At 42.0% G+C, this 26,572-nt stretch overlaps 2 protein-coding genes across 4 annotated transcripts in view; one reads left to right on the top strand and one right to left on the bottom strand.

Annotated features, from left to right (window-relative positions):
* Window positions 1-16,342, bottom strand: part of UTS2B (urotensin 2B) — a 58,566-nt gene extending 42,224 nt beyond the window's left edge. The window contains exons 1-2 of one of the 2 annotated variants that reach the window (XM_073675161.1): window positions 16,039-16,342; window positions 14,748-14,819 (exon numbers count right to left, since the gene is read on the bottom strand). The gene's annotated coding sequence lies outside the window, so the exon portion shown is untranslated. The remainder of the gene's footprint in view (window positions 1-14,747; window positions 14,820-16,038) is intronic. The other variant, XM_073675160.1, reaches the window with a different exon arrangement.
* Window positions 16,343-16,403: 61 nt separating this feature from the next.
* Window positions 16,404-26,572, top strand: part of CCDC50 (coiled-coil domain containing 50) — a 68,494-nt gene continuing 58,325 nt past the window's right edge. For both annotated transcript variants that reach the window (XM_073675158.1, XM_073675157.1), the window contains exon 1: window positions 16,404-16,684. In XM_073675158.1, coding sequence (XP_073531259.1) covers window positions 16,636-16,684 — 49 coding nt within the window. In that variant the 5' untranslated portion in view covers window positions 16,404-16,635. The remainder of the gene's footprint in view (window positions 16,685-26,572) is intronic.

The following is a 26,572-nucleotide window of genomic DNA, read 5'->3' as shown; positions in this document are numbered from 1 at the left end:
ATATTGATATTTTACTATTTATCCCGTTGACTATGTCGTTAATAAAGATATTAAATAACATTGGGCCTAGTACAGACCCCTGTGGTACCCCACTAGTGACGCTTACCCAATCTGAGTATATTCCATTTATAACCACCCTCTGCCTTCTATCCTTTAGCCAGTTAGCTACCCACTTGCAGACATTTTCCCCCAGCCCCATCATTCTCATTTTGTATATCAACCTATTATGTGGCACGCTATCGAACGCTTTTGAGAAGTCGAGATACACGACATCCACTGGTTCCCCCTGATCTACTCGAGAGCTAACCTCCTCGTAGAAGTCAATCAGGTTTGTTTGGCAGGAGCGATTCCTCATGAATCCATGTTGGTTCGGGATTAAAAGATTATTAGCATCAAGATGCTCCGTAATTGCCTCTTTAATGAAGCTTTCAAAAATTTTGCCCACAACGGACGTCAGACTCACCGGCCGATAGTTTCCGGCGTCACTTTTCGCTCCCTTTTTGAATATTGGCACTACATTCGCCTGTCGCCAATCAAGTGGCACAGACCCAGTCTCAACAGAGTCCTTAAATATAAGATATAACGGTATGTCTATCACATTACTTAGTTCCCTTAGTACCTGTGGGTGTATGCCATCAGGTCCTGGTGATTTGTTTATTTTAATGTTACTGAGGCGTTTCTGTACCCCAGCTTGGGTTAGATTTGTCATACTTAGTGGAGGAAAAAAACAGGCAATGTGAACTGAGGTCTAAGATGGTAGACATGCAAGAAATAGGAGCATGTTCACACTAGCAAAAAAGAAACAAAACCTACAAAAGACAAAAGACAAAAATATATCTCATACCCTACCATCATTATATATAAATGTAAAGCAAAGTTGCATAATAAATATAGGGTACTTAGTGAACTATTTTTGATCAAAAAAAGTATACAAGCCGTCCCACCAGCGGCAAGGTGACCCTAAATTGGAACGGTACCTATACTGCCTATATTAAAAACCTTACTGTATATCAAAGTTGAAGCAATGCATATAAAAGGGTAGACAAATAGGACCGGGTCCCAACTCCAGACCACCCAGGCCCGTGGTAAGCTACATATATACCAGTCAGCTCAACAAAGGGGATGCCACACCCTTAAATTGCACAGAATGCAAACAAGACAAAAAAACAGGCAATGTGAACTGAGGTCTAAGATGGTAGACATGCAAGAAATAGGAGCATGTTCACACTAGCAAAAAAGAAACAAAACCTACAAAAGACAAAAGACAAAAATATATCTCATACCCTACCATCATTATATATAAATGTAAAGCAAAGTTGCATAATAAATATAGGGTACTTAGTGAACTATTTTTGATCAAAAAAAGTATACAAGCCGTCCCACCAGCGGCAAGGTGACCCTAAATTGGAACGGTACCTATACTGCCTATATTAAAAACCTTACTGTATATCAAAGTTGAAGCAATGCATATAAAAGGGTAGACAAATAGGACCGGGTCCCAACTCCAGACCACCCAGGCCCGTGGTAAGCTACATATATACCAGTCAGCTCAACAAAGGGGATGCCACACCCTTAAATTGCACAGAATGCAAACAAGACAAAAAAACAGGCAATGTGAACTGAGGTCTAAGATGGTAGACATGCAAGAAATAGGAGCATGTTCACACTAGCAAAAAAGAAACAAAACCTACAAAAGACAAAAGACAAAAATATATCTCATACCCTACCATCATTATATATAAATGTAAAGCAAAGTTGCATAATAAATATAGGGTACTTAGTGAACTATTTTTGATCAAAAAAAGTATACAAGCCGTCCCATCAGCGGCAAGGTGACCCTAAATTGGAACGGTACCTATACTGCCTATATTAAAAACCTTACTGTATATCAAAGTTGAAGCAATGCATATAAAAGGGTAGACAAATAGGACCGGGTCCCAACTCCAGACCACCCAGGCCCGTGGTAAGCTACATATATACCAGTCAGCTCAACAAAGGGGATGCCACACCCTTAAATTGCACAGAATGCAAACAAGACAAAAAAACAGGCAATGTGAACTGAGGTCTAAGATGGTAGACATGCAAGAAATAGGAGCATGTTCACACTAGCAAAAAAGAAACAAAACCTACAAAAGACAAAAGACAAAAATATATCTCATACCCTACCATCATTATATATAAATGTAAAGCAAAGTTGCATAATAAATATAGGGTACTTAGTGAACTATTTTTGATCAAAAAAAGTATACAAGCCGTCCCACCAGCGGCAAGGTGACCCTAAATTGGAACGGTACCTATACTGCCTATATTAAAAACCTTACTGTATATCAAAGTTGAAGCAATGCATATAAAAGGGTAGACAAATAGGACCGGGTCCCAACTCCAGACCACCCAGGCCCGTGGTAAGCTACATATATACCAGTCAGCTCAACAAAGGGGATGCCACACCCTTAAATTGCACAGAATGCAAACAAGACAAAAAAACAGGCAATGTGAACTGAGGTCTAAGATGGTAGACATGCAAGAAATAGGAGCATGTTCACACTAGCAAAAAAGAAACAAAACCTACAAAAGACAAAAGACAAAAATATATCTCATACCCTACCATCATTATATATAAATGTAAAGCAAAGTTGCATAATAAATATAGGGTACTTAGTGAACTATTTTTGATCAAAAAAAGTATACAAGCCGTCCCACCAGCGGCAAGGTGACCCTAAATTGGAACGGTACCTATACTGCCTATATTAAAAACCTTACTGTATATCAAAGTTGAAGCAATGCATATAAAAGGGTAGACAAATAGGACCGGGTCCCAACTCCAGACCACCCAGGCCCGTGGTAAGCTACATATATACCAGTCAGCTCAACAAAGGGGATGCCACACCCTTAAATTGCACAGAATGCAAACAAGACAAAAAAACAGGCAATGTGAACTGAGGTCTAAGATGGTAGACATGCAAGAAATAGGAGCATGTTCACACTAGCAAAAAAGAAACAAAACCTACAAAAGACAAAAGACAAAAATATATCTCATACCCTACCATCATTATATATAAATGTAAAGCAAAGTTGCATAATAAATATAGGGTACTTAGTGAACTATTTTTGATCAAAAAAAGTATACAAGCCGTCCCACCAGCGGCAAGGTGACCCTAAATTGGAACGGTACCTATACTGCCTATATTAAAAACCTTACTGTATATCAAAGTTGAAGCAATGCATATAAAAGGGTAGACAAATAGGACCGGGTCCCAACTCCAGACCACCCAGGCCCGTGGTAAGCTACATATATACCAGTCAGCTCAACAAAGGGGATGCCACACCCTTAAATTGCACAGAATGCAAACAAGACAAAAAAACAGGCAATGTGAACTGAGGTCTAAGATGGTAGACATGCAAGAAATAGGAGCATGTTCACATTAGCAAAAAAGAAACAAAACCTACAAAAGACAAAAGACAAAAATATATCTCATACCCTACCATCATTATATATAAATGTAAAGCAAAGTTGCATAATAAATATAGGGTACTTAGTGAACTATTTTTGATCAAAAAAAGTATACAAGCCGTCCCACCAGCGGCAAGGTGACCCTAAATTGGAACGGTACCTATACTGCCTATATTAAAAACCTTACTGTATATCAAAGTTGAAGCAATGCATATAAAAGGGTAGACAAATAGGACCGGGTCCCAACTCCAGACCACCCAGGCCCGTGGTAAGCTACATATATACCAGTCAGCTCAACAAAGGGGATGCCACACCCTTAAATTGCACAGAATGCAAACAAGACAAAAAAACAGGCAATGTGAACTGAGGTCTAAGATGGTAGACATGCAAGAAATAGGAGCATGTTCACACTAGCAAAAAAGAAACAAAACCTACAAAAGACAAAAGACAAAAATATATCTCATACCCTACCATCATTATATATAAATGTAAAGCAAAGTTGCATAATAAATATAGGGTACTTAGTGAACTATTTTTGATCAAAAAAAGTATACAAGCCGTCCCACCAGCGGCAAGGTGACCCTAAATTGGAACGGTACCTATACTGCCTATATTAAAAACCTTACTGTATATCAAAGTTGAAGCAATGCATATAAAAGGGTAGACAAATAGGACCGGGTCCCAACTCCAGACCACCCAGGCCCGTGGTAAGCTACATATATACCAGTCAGCTCAACAAAGGGGATGCCACACCCTTAAATTGCACAGAATGCAAACAAGACAAAAAAACAGGCAATGTGAACTGAGGTCTAAGATGGTAGACATGCAAGAAATAGGAGCATGTTCACACTAGCAAAAAAGAAACAAAACCTACAAAAGACAAAAGACAAAAATATATCTCATACCCTACCATCATTATATATAAATGTAAAGCAAAGTTGCATAATAAATATAGGGTACTTAGTGAACTATTTTTGATCAAAAAAAGTATACAAGCCGTCCCACCAGCGGCAAGGTGACCCTAAATTGGAACGGTACCTATACTGCCTATATTAAAAACCTTACTGTATATCAAAGTTGAAGCAATGCATATAAAAGGGTAGACAAATAGGACCGGGTCCCAACTCCAGACCACCCAGGCCCGTGGTAAGCTACATATATACCAGTCAGCTCAACAAAGGGGATGCCACACCCTTAAATTGCACAGAATGCAAACAAGACAAAAAAACAGGCAATGTGAACTGAGGTCTAAGATGGTAGACATGCAAGAAATAGGAGCATGTTCACACTAGCAAAAAAGAAACAAAACCTACAAAAGACAAAAGACAAAAATATATCTCATACCCTACCATCATTATATATAAATGTAAAGCAAAGTTGCATAATAAATATAGGGTACTTAGTGAATTTGCCCACAACGGACGTCAGACTCACCGGCCGATAGTTTCCGGCGTCACTTTTCGCTCCCTTTTTGAATATTGGCACTACATTCGCCTGTCGCCAATCAAGTGGCACAGACCCAGTCTCAACAGAGTCCTTAAATATAAGATATAACGGTATGTCTATCACATTACTTAGTTCCCTTAGTACCTGTGGGTGTATGCCATCAGGTCCTGGTGATTTGTTTATTTTAATGTTACTGAGGCGTTTCTGTACCCCAGCTTGGGTTAGATTTGTCATACTTAGTGGAGGATTAAGTTTGTCACTTCTCATTTCGCCTGTTAGTTCTATTTCCTTTGTGAAAGTTGTCGAAAAAAAATTATTTAATAGATTAGCTTTATCCTCATCTTTCTCTATGATTTTGCCTTCCTCACTTTTTATCGGTCCAACATTATCCGATTTAATCCTTTTACTATTAATATACGTAAAGAACAGTTTGGGATTTGATCTACTTTCCCTAGCAATACGTCTCTCTGTTTCCTCCTTCGCTATTTTTATTTGTTTTTTACAGGTTCTCGTTTTTTCCTTGTAACACATTAGTGCCTCCTTACTGTTTTCCTGTTTTAATCTCTTGAATGCCTCTTTTTTGCTATTTAACGCCCCTTTTACGTTCTTGTTCAACCATATTGGTTTCCTCTTATTTCTGGCCCTTTTATTCCCATACGGTATATACCTCTCGCACTGAGTATTCACAATTCTTTTGAAGGTTTCCCATTTACTATTCGTATTCCTTTGATTAAGAACTTTGTCCCAGTCAATAAGTTGAAGGCTTTCTTTCAGCTGATCAAACTTCGCCCTCCTAAAGTTTAATGTTTTTGTTGTTCCCTTATTGATAACCCTACTGAAGGGCATTTTGAAATCGATAATATTATGATCGCTATTACCTAGGTGCCCCCCTATCTGTACCTCAGTTATTCTATCAGGCCTATTAGTCAATATTAAGTCCAACACGGCCTTCCCTCTCGTTGGTTCCTGCACTAGTTGGGAGAGATAATTATCCTTAATATTTGTCAAGAACCTTTTTCCTTTCTGAGATCTACAGGTTTCTGTTTCCCAGTCAATATCCGGGTAGTTGAAATCCCCCATTACAATCACTTCATTATGTTTTGCTACTTTGTCTATTTGTCCTAATAGCAGATTCTCATTCTCCTCTGTTATATTTGGTGGCTTATAGCAGACCCCCAGTAATATTTTATTATTATTTTTAGTTCCCTCTATCTCTACCCACATGGACTCGACCCCCTCTTCTCCCTCTCCTATATCTTCCCTTAGTCTGGGTTTTAGACATGACTTTACATATAAGCAGACTCCTCCGCCTTTCCCCTGTTTCCGGTCCCTTCTAAATAAACTATAATCTAATAAATTTACCGCACAGTCGTAGCTATCGTCTAGCCAAGTCTCTGTTATACCTACGATGTCATACCTCTCCTCCGATATAAGCGTCTGCAGTTCATCCGCCTTATTGGTCAGGCTTCTTGCGTTGGTCAGCATGCAAGATAAAACTTTGGGGTTATTTAGCATCCAATTCTTCTCTAACGATCTAACTGTACTATCCCCACCCCCCTCTCCACCCTCATTATATTCACTTCTCCCCTTCCCCCTTGCTTGCCTCACATCCCACCTATTTCCTTGGTTCCCCCCCCCCCCCGTCTCTAGTTTAAAAACTCCTCCAACCATAGAAGAGGGGGTACTGTTAGAACTGTCCTGTTAGGTTTTTTCTATCTTGCTGGTCACATGACCTTTTTTGCCTATTTAATCCTGCTCCGCCCTCCTGGCCTTGCTGGACTTCATTGTAATTTCTATTCTGAAGCTAGCCTGGTGCTTAGTTTCCTTTCTCAGTCAGTTTAGCTAGGTCTTCGGACCTTTATGTTCTATGTTGTGTGTTTGTCTTTTACTGCTACAATTTCTGCTAGGAGGTGTCCAACTTTATCCCAGTCCCTAGTTCTTGTAGGGATCCCTCCCTTGCATCTATAGGTCTTCGTACAGACTAGCCGAGGACTTTAGCGGGTCTGATCGCAGGATCAGGTTCCCCGTTACATCGTAGGGATCTAGCTTAGTTCTATTGTAGGGACAGATCTCCTTTCTTTCCTTAGTGCTTGTAGCACCTTCCTTGTGACTGAGCCTCCGGGCTTCTATGGCCAGAGGACCTGGAATCCCCTGCCGGCTGGTTTCTGCTGCTGGGTGGATATCAGTCCCCACAGCCTCGGACTCCGGTGTCCGGTACTTGGTTTCTTCTGCCAGGGCGAGCTCTGCTCAGCTCCAGCCCCTGGTCTTCATCTACTGCTCCTACAGAGCTCCTGCTGTAACTCTCCCTGTGTCTGGAACTGTCTCCAGGCTCTGACTGAACTCACTAATCCCGCCCCAGACCCAGTTTATAAGGGCAGATTCCTCCCCTCACAGGTGTGGGCAGGAAGTGTTGCATGCTTAAGGGCTCCTGACCAGAGAAATCTCCCACTTGCTCTGAGACGTAATATTTCTATTACTGTGGCAACCAGACCCCTTGGGTGCCACACATGAGTTAGCGGAAGTCAGGACACAGCCTTGACCTAGTGGGATAGCGCCCTCAAATCGAGACAGCCCCACTTTATCCGGGACGGCTGGGAGCTATGGTTAATATTCCCATAGGTCTCCATTTACCAGAAGGAGGACTTGCTACTGTTATAACCCTCCTGTTAGTTGTTTCTAACTTGTGTTTTGCGGTCACGTGACCATCTGCCTATATATTCCAGCTCCGCCCTTATGGCTTTGCTGGACTTCAGTGTTGTTTGACTGTTTCTCTAGCCTGGTGCTTCGGTGCCTATCTCTGTCAGTTTGCTTGGTCCTCTGGGACCTCTAGTACTTTTTGTAAGTTTGTCTTTTGTGTTCTACAACAATTTCTGTTTAGTAGGTGTCCCATTTTTGTCCCAGACCTTAGTTCTTTTAGGGACCCCTCCCTTATTTCTATAGGTCTTCATTCAGACTAGCCGAGGACTAGGCTGGTCTGTTCACAAGGAACAGGTTGCCCGCTACATCGTAGGGATTCAGCTTAGTCTTACTGTAGGGACAGCTTTCCCCTATCTTTCCTTAGTTCTTGTTGCAGATCATAACAGCTACTGTGCTGCGAATTTCTTGCATGAGAGGATTGCAGCGCAGCTGCGGAGGAGAAGGAGAAAGTAATTTCTCCTTCTCCTCCATGGCCTGACTCGGCGAACATGGACTGCACCAGGCTGACATCCGTGTGCAGACCGCTGTTTCACTCACACCCATAGGCTTGCATGGGTGCAAGTGAGCCGAGTCTTGCTGCAAATCGCAGCATGCTGTGCTTGTTCTCTCATGCCGAATTGGCATGAGAAAATAATCGCTGATCTGAGCTGGCCCATAATACAACCCCTGGCAAAAATTATGGAATCACCGTGCTCGGAGGATGTTCATTCAGTTGTTTAATGTTGATGAAAAAAAGCAGATCACAGACATGGCACGAAACTGGTCATTTCAAATGGCAACTTTAGGGCTTTAAGAAACACTAAAAGAAATCAAGATTAAAAATGTGGTACTCAGTAAGGGTAATTTTTTTCAGACCAAGCAGAGGGAAAAAATTATGGAATCACTCAATTCTGAGGAAAAAATTATGGAATCATGAAAAACAAACACACAAAAGAACACTCCAATACATCACTAGTATTTTGTTGCACCACCTCTGGCTTTAATAGCAGCTTGCAGTCTCTGAGGCATGGACTTAATGAGTGACAAACAGTTCTCTTCATCAATCTGGCTCCAACTTTCTCTGATTGCTGTTGCCAGATTAGCTTTGCAGGTTGGAGCCTTGTTATGGACCATTTTCTTCAACGTCCACCAAAGATTTTCAATTGGATTGAGATCCGGACTATTTGCAGGCCATGACATTGACCTTATGTGTCTTCTTTCAAGGAATGTTTTCACAGTTTTTGCTCTGGCAGGATGCATTATCATCTTGAAAAATGATGTCATCATTCCCAAACATCCTTTTAATTGATGAGATAAGAAAACTCTCAAAAATATCAATGTAAACTTGGGCATTTATTGAAGATGTAATGACAGCCATCTCCCCAGTGCCTTTACCTGACATGCAGCCCCATATCATCAATGACTGTGGAAATTTGCATGTTCTCTTCATGCAGTCATCTTTATAAATCTCATTGGAACGGCACCAAACAAAAGTTCCAACATCATCTCCTTGCCCAATGCAGATTCACGATTCATCACTGAATATGACTTTCATCCAGTCATCCACAGTCCACGATTGCTTTTCCTTAGCCCATTGTAACCTTGTTTTTTTTCTGTTTAGGTGTTAATGATGGCTTATGTTTAGCTTTTCTGTATGTAAATCCCATTTCCTTTAGGCGGTTTCTTACAGTTCAGTCACAGACATTGACTCCCGTTTCCTCCCATTCGTTCCTCATTTGTTTTATTGTGCATTTCCTGTTTTGGAGACATATTGCTTTAAGTTTCCGGTCTTGACGCTTTGATGTCTTCCTTGGTCTGCCAGTATGTTTGGCTTTAACAACCTTCCCATGTTGTTTGTATTTTGTCCAGATTTTAGACATAGCTGACTGTGAACAACCAACATCTTTTGCAACATTGCATGATGATTTACCTTCTTTTAAGAGTATGATAATCCTCTCCTTTGTTTCAATTGACATCTCTCATGTTGGAGCCATGATTCATGTCAGTCCACTTTGTGCAACAGCTCTCCAAGGTGTGATCACTCCTTTTTAGATGCAGACTAACGAGCAGATCTAATTTGATGCAGGTGTTAGTTTTGGAAATGAAAATTTACAGGGTGATTCCATAATTTTTTCCTCAAAATGGGGTGATTCCTTAATTTTTTCCCTCTGCTTGGTCTGAAAAAAATTACCCTGAGTACCACATTTTGTATCTTGATTTCTTATAGTGTTTCTTAAAGCCCTAAAGTTGCCATTTGAAATGACTTTAGTTTTGTGCCATGTCTGTGATCTGCTTTTTTTCAACAACATTTAACAACTGAATGATCATCCTCCGAGCCTGGTGATTCCATAATTTTTGCCAGGGGTTGTATAACACTGGGCGGAGTGCTATGTAATGTTTTATCGCATAAGCACTCGGCCGTGTTATATGATAAAGTGACTCCGGCCTAACAGTCAATATGGTCTTTTTAACAATCATTGCCACATGACTTTGGTAAACACCTTAACGACCGCCGATATGCATTATAAAACGGTGGTCGTTAAAGGGCCTTATTCCCTCATCGCTGTTTTAAAACGGCAATCGGGAATAAGGGAATAGCCCGGCGGCGGGAATTTCCGCAGTTGTCAGCTGTATCGGCCCTTGTACGGTGGCCTGTGAGATCCATCTATAAGCTGGGTCTTACAGGCACAGTCAGTGTATAAAAATTATACATGTCCCACAGTGGGACTTAGTGAAAAAGTGTACAATAAAATATGTAAAAAAGTAAAAAAAAAAAAACGCACACAAATCACTAAAATCCATTTCGCCACTCAAAAAGCAGCGTTTGTGATAAACAAAAAAAGTACACATAATTGGTATTGCTGCAAAATAAAAAAGAAAAGTTACAACTCTCAAAATGTGGCGAAATTCATTTTTGTACAATATTGCTTTTAGTCTCTAAAAATAGCAAATCATAAAAAAAACAATAAAAATCTGGTATCGCTGTAATAGTACTGACCCGACGAACAATTTGGTCTTATCACTTTTACAGCACGGTGAAAGGTGCAAAAAGGAAAAATAAAAACAATAACGGAATTGCTGGTTTTTGTTCATTCTGTATCTGAAAAATCATGTGCTCCAAAATGGTACCAAAAAAATTTACAACTTGTCCCGCAAAAAATAAGCAATCATACAGCTCTGTTTGCAAAAAAAAGTCAAAAGTTACTGCTCTCAGAATATGTTGACGAAAAAAACTACTTTTTGTAAAAAAGCATTTTTACTGTCTGATAGCATAAAAACCTAAAAAAAAAACATATAAAGCTGGTATCGTTGGAATCGCACCGACCCGAAGAATAAACCCACCTTATTACTTATACTGCATGGTGAACTGCGCAAAAATAAAAATAAGGACTATTATTGTACTGCTGTCTATACTGTATGTGCATTCTGCCTCCCAAAAATCAGAACAAGGCTCATGTCACATTTATCCTATGTTCTCTGCTGAGCGCTTACGTCGGGGTTTCCGTGTAAATTCTCCACAACTGCGATTCAGACAAAACCCCAGATGGAACCACTCATTTTTGAGGGAGATGGAGTCACTTTGGACTAGTCTGTGTTCCGGGGGTGTCCCATCATTTTAGGTATCTTTTTAGCGCACAAGTGTGGACGATCACTGTTCTGTGCACGCCTAAAAAGATGGATACCACCGGAGCAGACGCCAAACAGAATCCAAAGTGTCTCCATCTGCCTCTTTGTGGTGGGTGGTTCCATCGGGGGGGTTTTGTCTGAATCACATTTTTGTGGAATTTACTCTGAAACGCTGACGTAAATGCACATCATAGAACACAAGATTGTGATCCCAGCCTTATTCTGTAAGCGATCAAAAGATTTTATGTACCCCAAAATGTTACCAATAAAAACCTTAAATTATCCCTTGCAAAACCTGCCCCCATTCAAATCCGTCATCTGTCACTGGAACTATAGGGGATCCCCAAGGGGTCACATGTTTGGTATTATTGTAGTGGGGAGAGAGAGCTTAACAATTTACGGGGTGCGTATCACCAGAACCATAAGCTGGGTGCAATGTATGGGGGCACGATGTATGGGCACTAAACTGGCATATTTGCAGTTCTCCAGAAAAAAAGCCTGGCGTGCATGTTACAAAATAGACGCTGCAGAAGTACAATTTCTGCAATGGGATAAATTTTGTGGGTTTTATGCTGTTCGGGGGCCGCTCGCTGTAGGAGTCCTTCTCCCCGGCTCCTCTGCTGATCGGTCACCTGGATTACAGCGGGGGACACTCAGGACAGGTGAGTATAAGGATTTTTTATTTTATTCTTATTTTTACACAGGTGGACACTGCAGGAGCAGACACTACTACCCTCATCACTGTCCCTGCTGGTGCTGATCGCAGCGCCGGCAGGGAACCATGATGAGGGCAGCGTTCAGCACAGGCGCTTGGGAACAGCGCTAACTGTACACTAATTCCCAGGTGCTGGTACGCGTCACGCGGATGGCATCCGTGTGCGGCAAGTGTTTACACGGACCCATTGACTTGAATGGGTCTGTGTGATCCGTGCTGTCGTCCAAAAACTGCCATATCTCCATGTGGAGCACACGGACACACGGTCCGTGAAAACACACTGAGATGTGCACAGACCCATTCTGTCAGTGTCTCTGGTACGTGTGGAAACCGTCACCACACGTACCAGAGATACTGATGTGTGAAAGAGCCCTGACAGTAATTTCTGACGACATATGGGGCATCACCGAGTTCAGGAGAAATTGCGCAATAAATGATGGGACCCAGTTTCACCTATTAACCCTTGTATACGTGAAAAATTTGCAGCAAATGCAATAATTAAATTTTTACCACTAAAATGTCATATTTCCATGTCTCAATGTTATAAAATTCTGTGAGGCACCTATGGGTTCAAAATGCTCATTACACCCCTAGATGAATTCCTTAGGCAGTGGAGTTTTCAATATGGGGTCATCTGGGGGGGTTCTGCTGTTCTGGCACCTAAGGGGCTCGGCTAATGGAGCCCACAATCTATTAAAACGGAATCTGTATTATAAAAGCCAAGTAGTGCTCCTTCCCATCTGATCCCTGCCCAGTGCTCAAACAGTAGTGTACAACCACATATTGGGTACTACCACATTCAGGAGAAATTGCATACCAAATTGTTGGGTCCAATTTCTCACATTACCCCTCATGTAAATTATACATTTGGTGCTAAAACAGTATTTTAGTGGAAAAAAAAATACTTTTTGTTCTCACATCTAAATGTTATAAAGTTTTGTGAATCACCTGTAGGTTAAAAATGCTCAGTCTAACCCTAGATGAATTCCTTGAGTGGTCTAGTTTCCAAAATGGGGTCTTTGTGGGGGATTTCTGCTGTTTTCGCATGTCAGGGGCTCTCCAAGTGTGATATGGCACTCACAATTTATTCCAGACAAATAGCGCTCTTTCCTTTCCTAGCCCTGCCATGTGCCCAAACAAAAGTTTTTGACCACATATGGGGTATCATCGCACTCGGGAGAAATTGCGTAACAAGTTATGGAGAAAGATTTCACCTATTATCTATTGTGAAAATTACAAATTTGGGGCTATAACAACATTTTCGTGAAGAAAATGAAAATTTTCCACATGACGACCAAATTCTGTGTAGTACCTCTGGGTTCAAAATGCTCACTTTACCTCTGGATAGAATCCTTTAGATGTCTAGTTTCCAAAATGGGGTCACTTGTGGGGGTTTCCATTGTTTAGGCACATCACAGGCTCTCCAAATGCGACATGGCGTCCGCTCTCATTCGTCATTTTTGCATTCACATAGTTAAATGGTGCTCCTTCCCTTCCCAGCCCTGCCATGCACCCAAACAATAGTTTTCCCATACATATCGGGTATCAGTGTACTCAGCAGAAATTGCACAACAAATTTTGTGGTCCATTTTCTCCTGTTGCCCTTGTGAAAATAAAAAATGTGGGCTAAAAGAACATTTTTGTGGGAAAAATGTGATTTTTTATTTTCACCGCTCTACGTTGTAAACTTCTGTAAAGTAGCGGGGGTTCAAGGTGCTCACCACACATCTAGATACATTCATTGAGGGGTCTAGTTTCCAAAATGGGGTCACTTGTGGGGGGTTTCCACTGTTTAGGCACATCAGGGACTCTCCAAACGCGACATGGCGTCTGCTCTCGATTCCAGCCATTTTTGCGTTCAGAAAGTCAAAACAGTCCTCCTTCCCTTCCAAGCCCTGCCATGCACCCAAACAATAGTTTTCCCCCACATAAGGGGCATCGGCGTACTCAGGAGAAATTGCACAATGAATTCTGTTGTCCATTTTCTCCTGCTGTGAAAATAAAAAAATTGGGTCTAAATTAAAATTTTTGTGAAAAAAAGTAAAATGTTCATTTTTTCCTTCCACATTGCTTTAGTTCCTGTGAAGCACCTGAAGGGGTGCAGTTTTTAGAATGATGTCACTTTTGGGCATTTTTTGTCATATCGGCCTCCCAAAGTCACTTCAAATGTGATGTGGTCCCTAAAAAAATGGTTTTGTAAATTTTGTTGGAAAAATGGGAAATCGCTGGTCAATTTTAACCCTTCTAACTTCCTAACAAAAAAATAATTGTTTAAAAAATGATGCAGATGTAAAGTAGACATACAGGAAATGTTATTTATTAACTATTTTGTGTGACATTTCTGATTTAAGGGCATAAGAATTCAAAGTTTGAAAATTGCGACATTTTCAAAATTTTTGCCAAATTTCTGATATTTTCACAAATAAACCCAAGTAATATCAAACAAATTTTACCACTATCCTGAAGTACAATATTTTACGAAAAAACAATCTCAGGAACACTTGGATCTGTTGAAGCGTTCCAGAGTTATTATCACATAGGCTACGGGCCCACTATTAGTATTTGGTCATTATTTTCCACAGTATTTGTAAGCCAAGGCCAGGTGAGTTACAATCAGAGAAAAGCTATAGTAGAAACAAGTGCACCATTTTTGACCCACTCCTGGTTTTCGCTTACAAATACTGAGGAAAAATACTGCCAAATAATGATAGTGGGGCCGTAGCCATAATGTGACACTGGTCAGATTTCAAAAATTTGGACTGGTCATTAAGATCAAAATTGGCTCAGTCACTAAGGGGTTAAGAAACCAAACCAAAAATTATATTCACTTACATGTGTTTTAGGGTGTTGCCCCTCCTCAGTGCAAAGCAGGAAACCTGATTTGGCTAAGTGAGATTCCTCTGACTGGCGATGTATGAAGGAATATTTCTCCTTGCGGAGAGTGAAAAACCGGTGAAAGGAAACTTAGAAGCCATGCAATGCTTCTATGGGAATTTAAAAATGCAAATTCCCTTTCCATTCCTCCATTCATTCACCATTCCTGAGCTTTCCCGAACCCCCCTCCATTTCTTCATTCATTATTCCCCAGTTTTCCTGAATTTCCCCTCCATTCCCCCTTTCAATATCTTTGCCAGTTTTCCTATGTCTTCCCTCCATTACTGCCATTCATTCATGCCCAGCTTTCCTGTATATCCCCTCCATTCATTCATCATTCCCCAGCTTTCCCGTGTCTCCTCGCCATTCCTCCAATGATTTATCATTTCCCAGCTTTCCCGTGTCTCCCCTCCATTCCCCTAATTCATTCATCATTCCCCAACTTTCCCGTATCTCCCCTCCATTCCCCTCATTCATTCATCATTCCCCAGCTTTCCTGTATCTCTCCTCCATTCCCCCCATTCAGTCATCATTCCCCAGCTTTCCTGTATCTCCCCTTCATTCCCTCCATTCATTCACCATTCCCCAGCTTTCCTGTATCTCTCCTCCATTCCCTCCATTCAGTCATCATTCCCCAGCTTTCCTGTATCTCTTCTCCATTCCCCCCATTCATCAATCATTCCCCAGCTTTCCTGTATCTGCCCTCCATACCCCATCCATTCATCAATCATTCCCCAGCTTTCCTGTATCTCCCCTCCATACCCTCCATTCATCAATCATTCCCCAGCTTTCCTGTATCTCTCCTCCATTCCCTCCATTCAGTCATCATTCCCCAGCTTTCCTGTATCTCTCCTCCATTCCCTCCATTCAGTCATCATTCCCCAGCTTTCCTGTATCTCTCCTCCATTCCCCCCATTCAGTCATCATTCCCCAGCTTTCCTGTATCTCCCCTCCATACCCCATCCATTCATCAATCATTCCCCAGCTTTCCTGTATCTCCCCTCCATACCCCATCCATTCATCAATCATTCCCCAGCTTTCCTGTATCTCTCCTCCATTCCCTCCATTCATTCATCATTCCCCAGCTTTCCTGTATCTCTCCTCCATTCCCCCCATCCATTCATCATTCCCCAGCTTTCCTGTATCTCCCCACCATTCATTCATCATTCCCCAGCTTTCCTGTATCTCTCCTCCATTCCCCCCATCCATTCATCATTCCCCAATCGTCTTTCTATGATGCAGATAATACCTTTCGCTCCTGTCCAGCCTTTCACCACGTTGTGATGTTTGCTTCTTGTCGCCTGACGTCACCAGTCTCCTGTATATGTATCTCTAGCAGAGGAAGGGGTTATACACCTGACACCAGTCACACTGGGCTGTATACAGGGACCTCTGCTTTGCACAGTGCAGTGCTGGGATATACTCCATGGATAGCATCACCATTCAACCACGGAAAAATAAAATTAAAAAACTGATAAAAAACACAAAACCGTCCATGGCCTCAGTGATTTTATTACTATACAGAGTAAAGCAGATGATTGTACAGATGATCCAGCAGCGGAGGAGTTACAGCTCCAGCTGCCCGGGCACATGATGTCATGCGATTGTTTGAATAGCCCAGCCCTGAACGTATTTTGTCCTCTCCCCTCCACCATACAATCCTAGTAGTACGGCTGCACTGATTGCATCGTATTCTTCCTGCACACATCGCGGTCATCGTGCGATCTGGTCAGTCTCAGCGATCCCCCCGCCGATGACATCGCCCCGGCCATTACACCCGTCAGTGTGCGGCCTCAGGGCTGACTGACCTCCCCGTCACCCAGGAGAGTGACAGCACCCGGCAGACATGACCGAAGTCACTATCGACAGCTCCAAGCTGCCTGGAGTCAAGGAAGGTAACTGCACGTACAGTGTGTTCTGCACTGCGCCCCCTGCCCTCAGGCTTAGGGACACGGGGCGCGCAAGGGTTAACCGGCGCCGATTAACCCCCTCCTGTGCGCAGGCAGAGCAGAGCTGCTGACACTGGGCCTGGTGTAGTGACAGGGGCACCTGTGGGGGCCGAGCCCAGCCCCTGCTCTGTGTACTGTGGGGACTCTCACCCTCTCTGTCACCACAGGTGTCCCTGCTGGATGCAGTCATGGCACTGTCCTGCTGTAGGACCAGGGTAGCCATATTTATAGCCATATGGCGGAGTCTCTGGCTCATGGGAAAGCAGATTTAAAGGCGTTTTCAAGTTTCATAAAAACCCCAACCTTTTTCTTTACTCACCCTCCCCAGGTCCAGTCCGGAGTGTCAGCCCCTGCTCCCCGTGTCTGTTATTGTCTGCAGCGCTGATGCCACGCCGACAGCGCTGCAGCCAATTGGTTAACTCTGCAGATTGTGTCGCCAACTTAGTCATAGCCGCTGAGCGCAATTATTGGCTGCAGCGCTGTCGACGTGGTATCAGCGCTGCAGATGAACACACACACACCCCCTTTAAAAGTTGATGGGTATAGAAAAAAGTGGGGGAGGAAAAGTTTTTATCTATATTTTTCTTCTCTGTGGCCACCTGTGTATCTACTACACCTGCCAATGTTTTGCCCGTGGTGACATAACATGTTCCTCACCGTCCGTCTTATAGGCCTCTATTACTGAGGAACACTTCACAAATGTTCAGAAGCTAAGGGGTAACGTTTCTCATTGTGGAGAGTGACATGCCTGACATGCCGGGGTAACGTTTCTCCTTGTGGAGAGTGACATGCCTGACATGCCAGGGTATGGAGGCTTATTCATTGTGCTGTGCTCCTCTGAAGAGGCAATTTCCATATTAAATTTCCCAGACAGGAAGAGGACTAGAATTCTATAGCGCCACCTGTTGGACCGACTTCCAACAGGTGGTGATATAGAGTTGAAATCCTCTTCCTCTCAGAAGAGGCAAGTTGCAGATGCTAATAATAATTCAGTGTTTCTAGTGGTAACGGTAGTCGGGTGAAATGAAAGTTTAGGTGTGACTTTTTTTTTTTTTTCTATTCCCCGTGCAGATTGTATATCACAGTATCAGATTTACAGTGTCTATATTGTATTTATGTACCAATGAACTAGTTCTTTAGACCACGTTCACACGTTCAGTATTTGTAAGCCAAAACCAGGAGTGGGTGATAAATACAGAAGTGGTGACGTGTTTCTAGTATACTTTTCCTCTGATTGTCTCACTCCTGATTTTGGCTACCAAATACGGAGGTAAAATACTGAACGTGGCCTAACAGGTACACATATATATTATCTGCTGGGGTCCCGTTCACACTGGTGTCTGGAGTTCTGGTTCCGTTAACAGAACGCCTTGAAAAAACTGATCTCTCCTATGATGGACAAAAACAACGACGGGCTGACTTCATTGATTAATGAGGTCCATTTGGTTTCTGATTGGGTGCTCATTGTCTTAATTAAAAAAACAACAAAAAAACCCCACAATAGTGGTAGCAGCTTTTTGTTCTCCTGGTAAAAATAATGGCACTTGGGTTTGACGTCTATTACTCCGTAGTATATAGCTGTATTGTCCAACACATGGCTCTATAGCTGTTGTAAGAGCATGCTGGGAGTTGTAGTTTTACAGCAGCAGACTTGATTATTGAAAATCTCTGGTACATAGATTTATAAGGAAGTTTCAATATTAAGGCAGAAGTCTGTATATACCACAATATATACAGGAATTTCCTCCTTATTACTAAGCGTGCTGCTCTGATATTATGTAAGGCCTCCGTCACATGATGCCACATGTGCCTATTGTAACCTATGGTGCTGCACACATGGTTTGATACGGAGACATGTCCGTTTTTTACCGGCAGCACGGATGACAAAGGGACAATACAGGTCTATGGGTCTGTGAAAATCACATACAGTACACAGATGGCATCAGTGTATAGTCTGTGTGCTCTCCTTGTTTACTACTACAAAGTATTGGAGAAGTTTTGTCATTTCTTCTTTAGCCATACCGGAAAAACACTGACAACACTTCCGGTTTATATGGATGTATGAAGGGGGCCTAATGTATAGTATGCAGGTAGGACGGGGGCAGAGGTGAGGGGGCCGGGCTGTCGGTCTCCAAATGTTCCATGGTGAAGATTTTACTGTACATTATGTTATCTACCCATTATTGTAATCAGGGGACCTCAAAAGAAGGGGTCATCAATGGAGAGACTTTTTACACTGAGAGCCCTACAAAAGGTACATGTTCAGGGCTATAAGATTTGAGCTACACCATGAATAAATCGCCATCTTAAAAAAAACAAAACTTGAAACCGTCTATAGAAGTGATGTCAGACTTACGGATAGGACAAAATATAACCTAAATCAATGGCAGAATCCGTGCAGTATATTCCTCCACTCTGTTCTGACGCCTGGTGTGTAGTGATGGGTTCAGGAACATCGATCAGGAACCCATCTGTGACTTGTGGGGCTGTGGTATAAAAATAGCCGTATATTGATGTGGTGCTATCACTGTGCACGTCAGAGCAAACCTACAGATCCAGTTATTCCAGGCATCTTGTATCTTGCTGGTCTAGAAATCTCCTCCTTGTACACCTGCTCCACCAGGTCCTGTGTCATACTGGACGAAACATTCCCAAAATACCCAACCAGCTTCACGAAAACCTCCCCCTTCTCTTCCTCCGCGAGCTTGACCCCAGCATGGCTCACAGCAGTCAACCTTCCTGCTTAGCTTAAAGTTAATAAAATGTATAGACTCTTTGTAGCCTTTACTTATGCTGGTCAGATAGTCCGTCATTAATAGTCTTCCTTTTTTGTTAACCCACATAGTTGAAGATTTGTGATTATAATCTAGTAATTAGGTTACTTATTTGTAAATCCTTTTCTTGTCTTGTACTGATAGTTTTTATTACAACCAAGAGCTGCATTTACAAGTCTACTATTAGTAAGTGGAGTCTATCCGCACGCTTGTAGGACTTATCGCACTTTTCCATAATCACAGTATCGATGGTGTATCCCTAAGGCCACGTTCACACATTCAGTATTTTACATCAGTATGTGTAAGCCAAAACCAGGAGTGGGTGATAGAATCACGTCACCACTTCTGTATTTATTATACTTTTTCCTCTGATCGTTCCTCTCCTGGTTTTGGCTTATAAATATTGAACGTGGCTTACGACAGGCAATTAATGAGATCAGTGGGGATCTGGCTCTTCTAATCCCCGCCAATATGTAATTCAAAGACTGCGGCCTTTTCATTGTATACCTGCACACCGACACGGCACAGGCACTACAAAATGTACAGAGTATTACAGCATTCAGTTGAAAGGGGTAACAAATGAACCCAACATGACTATTAAGAAATGCTAATGTATGAACCAATGTAAGCAAATAAAGAGGCCTCCGTGCTTGGGTGGTCATAAGGGTGCAGGGAATTTGGCCCAAGGACTGATCTTCTATTAAAGAGGTTGTCCGGGCTTGGGATGAAATGTGACTGTCATGTGCATAGACTATACTAGGTATCAATTCTATACGGTAAATACACAGAATTGAACTTGTACATGAAAAACGACGTCTAAATGAGCCCATACAGGGGTTCTCCACCCACCAAAAAATATACCTAATGTTTGCTAAATAGTAAGGTAAGACTACTACATCTAATTACTCCTGATGTGGTGATCGTTGCTCCATCCCAATACACTGCTGTAGGAATGTGTGGGCACATGAGCAGACCTTGACTTCTTATTTTAATAAGTAAACTGGCCCCCTTCTCCAATGATTAATAGATGGCGTATTCTTGCTGTTGTCTCCCTGCCCCCACTCCACCTCCTCACTGTATCAGGTTTGCCTTAGTGTCAGTTTTTACCATGAGTATTTCATCAATTATTTTTCTTTCACACAAGAAAGAGGGGGGGGGGGGGGGAGAAGAGAGAGCCCCCTGTCTGCAAAAGGAAACCAGACGTGGCCATGTGAACAGCACCATAGACCATAATGGCTATGGGATTTATCTGTGAAACAGGTCTGAGCAAGGGGGCATTTACACTACTAGATAACAGTCACTGAGGGTTTAATGGTGATCTTCTCATGAGAGGCCTACAAAAAATGGATAGTCAATAATGACAAATTCAATGTTATTAAGGTATTGCATATTATACGAAGTGTTTAAAATATGTGGGGAGCATCACACAAAAGAAAGTTGGTACTTTGGAGTTCAGGGGTGACCACTCCTCTGGTCAGTCTTTGTATATGGTATGTTTGCATTTGACATTGATATTACTGCTATTCTATTTCATCACACTATATTGCATACGTCTAGTTTTTTACTTGTTCATGATTATTCCTCGTGTTTGTCAATACCATGTGTGTAATGTACAATACTGACCATTTGCATTATACCCATATCTGATACACTTTCCACTCACTTTCTTTTGTGTGACACTCTCACGTGTTTTTAAATTTAATAGTTAAATATAACTTCAATGTTTTTTTTTTTTGGTCTCTCTATCTGAATATTCATTCGTTATTTACATATACACATATTAGTGTTTTTTTTTTTTTGTTGTAGATGTTTATCTCCTCATGTAACATGCTGCTGATCACCCGATAAACAAGCACAAAAGATCACTTTACTTTATGAACGACCATTTTGCAACATAAAAAGAAACAAAATCTTTGGCAGTCTAGGCGCACTGATCGATCCCGTATTGATCGCTGAATGCACATCTTTCACTTCGGTCTCCCCGTGTAAACAGGCGTTCAAGAATACTCTGATCGGTAAACCTTTACTGATCGCGGTCACATCGTGCCACAGGGTGATCTTTGTAAATGGACCCTAAGGCTATGTGCCCACGATGCAGAAATGCACGTGGAATTTCACTTGCGTTTTTTGCGCGGTTTGGACATGCGGAATTGCCTTGCGTTTTTCTAATGCATTGAAGAAGGCAATTCCGCATGCGTAAGCGCACAAATAATGGACATGCTGCAGATTTTTCCGCACATCAAAAACGCTGCAGAAAAATCCGCAGCATGGGCATTGAACTTGCGGAATGTCATTGGGGACCATGGGGGACAGATTACCAAGTGTTTCACAAGCGCTTACGCTGCGCAAATTCCACAGCAAAAATGCTTGGAAAACGCATCGTGGGCACGGACCCTAAGACTTCAGAATTCCATAAGTATGTTTTGTGTTATTCCGCTATCTGGTAAAAGGTAACGTTTGTCATTCTGGGATGATGTAGCCTCTGCCTTGTGTTTAATTGATAGGGAAAGTTGTGATGTGACCTCTTCATGATTTGTGGTGGTTTAAGGATATGCAATTATTGGGATACTACACCAAGATTCCTCCTGTTTCTACCCATCTGTACAGTGTTGTTGCTGCTTATGGAGTGACGCAATTGTTCAGATAACAAAAATTTTGTGATGCAGGCCGGGGACCTAAGAACCCGATTCAAAGAGAGGGGTTATCCAGAGAAGGTACTGGATAGTGCCTTCTTATACGCAAGAAGTCAGGACAGACATGTCCTCTTAAGCCCGAGGAATAGGGAGGATGGAAATGGGTCAATGAGGATTGTAGGCACATTTGACAACAGATCAAATGAAGTATACAGTACAGACCAAAAGTTTGGACACACCTTCTAATTTTAAAGATTTGTCTGTATTTTCATGACTATGACAATTGTACATTCACACTGAAGGCATCAAAACTATGAATTAACACATGTGGAATTATATACTTAACAAAAAAGTGTGAAACAACTGAAAATATGTCTTATATTCTAGGTTCTTCAAAGTAGCCACCTTTTGCTTTGATGACTGCTTTGCACACTATTGGTATTCTCTTGATGAGCTTCAAGAGGTAGTCACTGGAAATGGTCTTCCAACAATCTTGAAGGAGTTCCCAGAGATGCTTAGCACTTGTTGACCCTTTTGCCTTCACTCTGCGGTCCAGCTCACCCCAAACCATCTCGATTGGGTTCAGGTCTGGTGATTATGGAGGCCAGGTCATCTGGCTTAGCACCCCATCACTCTCCTTGGTCAAATAGCCCTTAAACAGCCTGGAGGTGTGTATGGGGTCATTGTCCTGTTGAAAAATAAATGATGGTCCAACTAAACGCCAATCGGATGGAATAGCATGCCGCTGCAAGATGCTGTGGTAGCCATGCTGGTTCAGTATGCCTTCAATCCCCAACAGTGTCACCAGCAAAGCACCATCACACCTCCTCCTCCATGCTTCACGGTGGGAACCAGGCATGTAGAGTCCATCCGTTCACCTTTTCTGCATCGGACAAAGACACGGTGGTTGGAAACAAAGATCTTAAATTTGGACTCATCAGACCAAAGCACAGATTTCCACTGGTCTAATGTCCATTCCTTGTGTTCTTTAGCCCAAACAAGTCTCTTCTGCTTGTTGCCTGTCCTTACCAGTGGTTTCCTAGCAGCTATTTTACCATGAAGGCCTGCTGCACAAAGTCTCCTCTTAACAGTTGTTGTAGAGAGGTGTCTGCTGCTAGAACTCTGTGTGGCATTGACCTGGTCTCTAATCTGAGCTGCTGTTAACCTGCGATTTCTGAGGCTGGTGACTCAGATAAACTTATCCTCAGAAGCGGAGGTGACTCTTGGTCTTCCTTTCCTGGGGTGGTCCTCATGTGAGCCAGTTTCTTTGTAGCGCTCGATGGTTTTTGCAACTGCACTTGGGGACACTTTCAAAGTTTGCCCAATTTTTCGGAATGACTGACCTTCATTTCTTAAAGTAATGATGGGCACTCATTTTTCTTTACTTAGCTGCTTTTTTCTTGTCCTAATACAAATTCTAACAGTCTATTCAGTAGGATAATCAGCTGTGTATCCACCAGACTTCTGCACAACACAACTGATGGTCCCAACCCCATTTATAAGGTAAGAAATCCAACTTATTAAACCTGACAGGGAACACCTGTGAAGTGAAAACCATTTCCGGTGACTACCACTTGAAGCTCATCAAGAGAATGCCAAGAGTGTGCAAAGCAGTCATCAAAGCAAAAGGTGGCTACTTTGAAGAACCTAGAATATAAGAAATATTTTCAGTTATTTCACACTTTTTTGTTACGTTTATAATTCCACATGTGTTAATTCATAGTTTTGATGCCTTCAGTGTGACTGTACAATTTTCATAGTCATGAAAATACAGAAAAATCTTTAAAATGAGAAGGTGTGTCCAAACTTTTGGTCTGTACTGTATAACATCATAAAAAGACATTGGGGGATCCTAATGGCAGATCTGGATCTTAAAGGATATGTGCCCCCATACCCAAGAATCACATATAGAAAGGGGCGCTTAATCAGGGACAGGCTTGTACACAATTTGTATAAACAGTTGCAAATCATGCACACGGGAGCGATTTAACCTTATCACCGAGCAGCTATAAATACTCGGAGCTCGACCCGAGCATACTCGGCAAAAAGGTTAATAGAACATACTCGCTCAACACTAAAGGGGATGTGATGGAGTATAGCTCTCTGCAGGATGACTGGATCTTCTCCCAATGAACTAATTCCTAATGGGGAAACGCGTCGGAGTACTTGGGGCAACCTAATATCTTTGCAAGATAAGATCTTATTTGTTTTTGTATATGTTATGTAACGATAGATGTGGCAGAAATATCTGTCTGCCACTCTAAAGCAATAACTGTGGGTCTATCAGCATTAAGAACCACAGGGGCACTGCATTCAGAATAGTGTATACTGATAGTGTTTTGGCTTATCTTGCTGGTTGTATCCTTGATTTGTTTTTTGTGTCATCTATTTATTGAATGTAGTTTGGGGGATTGGATTAGTATGATCCATCAATATCAAACATAAGCATGTATCCCCTGGCTACATTTTATGTTTTTAAGACAAGTGATTTGTTGCATATAAGGTGTTTTTTTTTTTTTTTTTTTTTTTTTGATTAACCTCACACTAAGGCTATGTGCCCACGATGCAGAAATGAAGCAGAAAATTTCTGCAGCATTTCTGCATCTCCCTGGCAGAAAAAACGCATGCCGATTGTGCATGCGTTTTTCCTGCAGAATACATGCAGATCCACATGCGGATTCACATGCGTTTCTGCATGCAGATTGACAAGCGCTTTCCAGGCGATAGCATCACTTGGAAAGTGCTTGACAACTAGGTCACACTGTATAAATCCATGCAAACAGCATGGATTTATACAGTGTGAACCGTAAAAATTAAAACAAATAAAGCTATACTCACCCCCGAGGCCCCGGTGTGTGCAGCAGCGCTCGTTCCTGTCTGGTTCCCGGCTGCCGGCATATCGCGAGACAGAGCTTTGAAGGGCCTGCGGTCACACGACTGTGACGTCACCGAAGGTCCTTCAGCGCTGCCGGCATGCAGAGAGAGCCGTCGGAAAGGTGAATATAAACTTTATTTATTTTATTATTTTTTTTTTTACAGGTACAATGGTACCCAGGTCTGGATGAGAGTCTCCTCTCCTCCAGAACTGGGTACCATCCGCACATAGAGACGCATAGAATTCGCTTGTACAAATGTACAGACGCGCATTCTGTGCGTCTCGATGCAAGTCAATGGCGGGAGTTCCGCTGCACTTCCACAAAATTAAATGACATGCTGCGGATTTTTGTACGCAGCATAAACTCTGCGGAAAAATCCGCAGCATGTGCATAGAACATGCGGAATCCCCTTGGGGACCATGGGGTGCGGATTACCTAGAAATTCCTCAGCATAAACGCTTGAAAAATGCTACGTGGGCACACAGCCTAACACATTGTATCTCCAGTGGTAAAAAACATTTTTTCATTTCCTCTTGTGGGGGTGTGAGGGAAGTGACCGCATAGGGTCAATATCTATAGAACTACCTGCACTGTCACTTTTTTATGGGCACTTTATTCATGTTGTGATTATTAAAGATTATCTTTTTATGAAAAAGGGTTTATTCGCGTCAGATGTTAGTTTATTTTCAACTAGGTCCGTGTGATCTGCTTATGGAGTGACCTATTCGAGTTGTCTGGAGACGTGTTAATTCTCCACCATATCCTAATGAACTGTGGCTTTTGGAGATTCCATTTCCATTACTCACAGAACAGAGCTGTTGTGTAACGTCTTGTTAATTATTAACCCGCTGGTACTAGGGACTGCTGATTGTTGACCAGAAAGCTGCTGTCACTTATAACCTTTATTTTTGAAAATTTGCAGGAAGTTTTGTGTCACTTCTGTCCCTAGTCACAAGTAATTTCCAGTGGTTGTGTCTTTGCTGGCACTACTTACTAGAATCACCCAGATACCAAGTGTTTGAAATGGTTCAATGTACATATATGGGTGGTGTCTCTGAATTTTTGACGCTGCATATTTTCTCTGTGCAAAAAAAAAAAAGTAAGTAACATGTTACAGCTCTAGCAACATGGATGGGATTTCTTATGCCCACTGCGTGTTTCTTTTGTTTTTACACACTGTGTAAAGTGACCTGCCGTGCTTATTTGAAATCTGCAACATGTCAGTTTCTATTGCAAGTACCCTGAGTTTTCTCTGCGGATTTTCACAACAGAATTGCATTAAACATGGGGGGGGGGGGGAATCTGGTAACGGTCTAAAAAAATGCATGTAATCCCCCACATGAGTGAATCGATAACATTTTTCTCAAAGCCAAATACCAGGAAAAATCTATAGTGGATGGGAAAGGTGTGTGTGTGTGTGTGTGTGTGTGTGTGTGTGTTTGCTTGAGGCTTTCGGTAACATTGTGGTTTTACCTTAGTGGATATTTTTTAAACACCATTTAATTTACGGCGTAGACCTGATCTAAAGCAGCAGTGTGGAATTTCTGGCCG

Source organism: Phyllobates terribilis, unplaced genomic scaffold (assembly GCF_046119375.1).
Source record: "Phyllobates terribilis strain yellow unplaced genomic scaffold, ASM4611937v1 Scaffold_3__8_contigs__length_932513732, whole genome shotgun sequence".
NCBI classification, from domain to species: domain Eukaryota; kingdom Metazoa; phylum Chordata; class Amphibia; order Anura; family Dendrobatidae; genus Phyllobates; species Phyllobates terribilis.
This window is presented reverse-complemented; position numbering and strand designations above follow the sequence as displayed.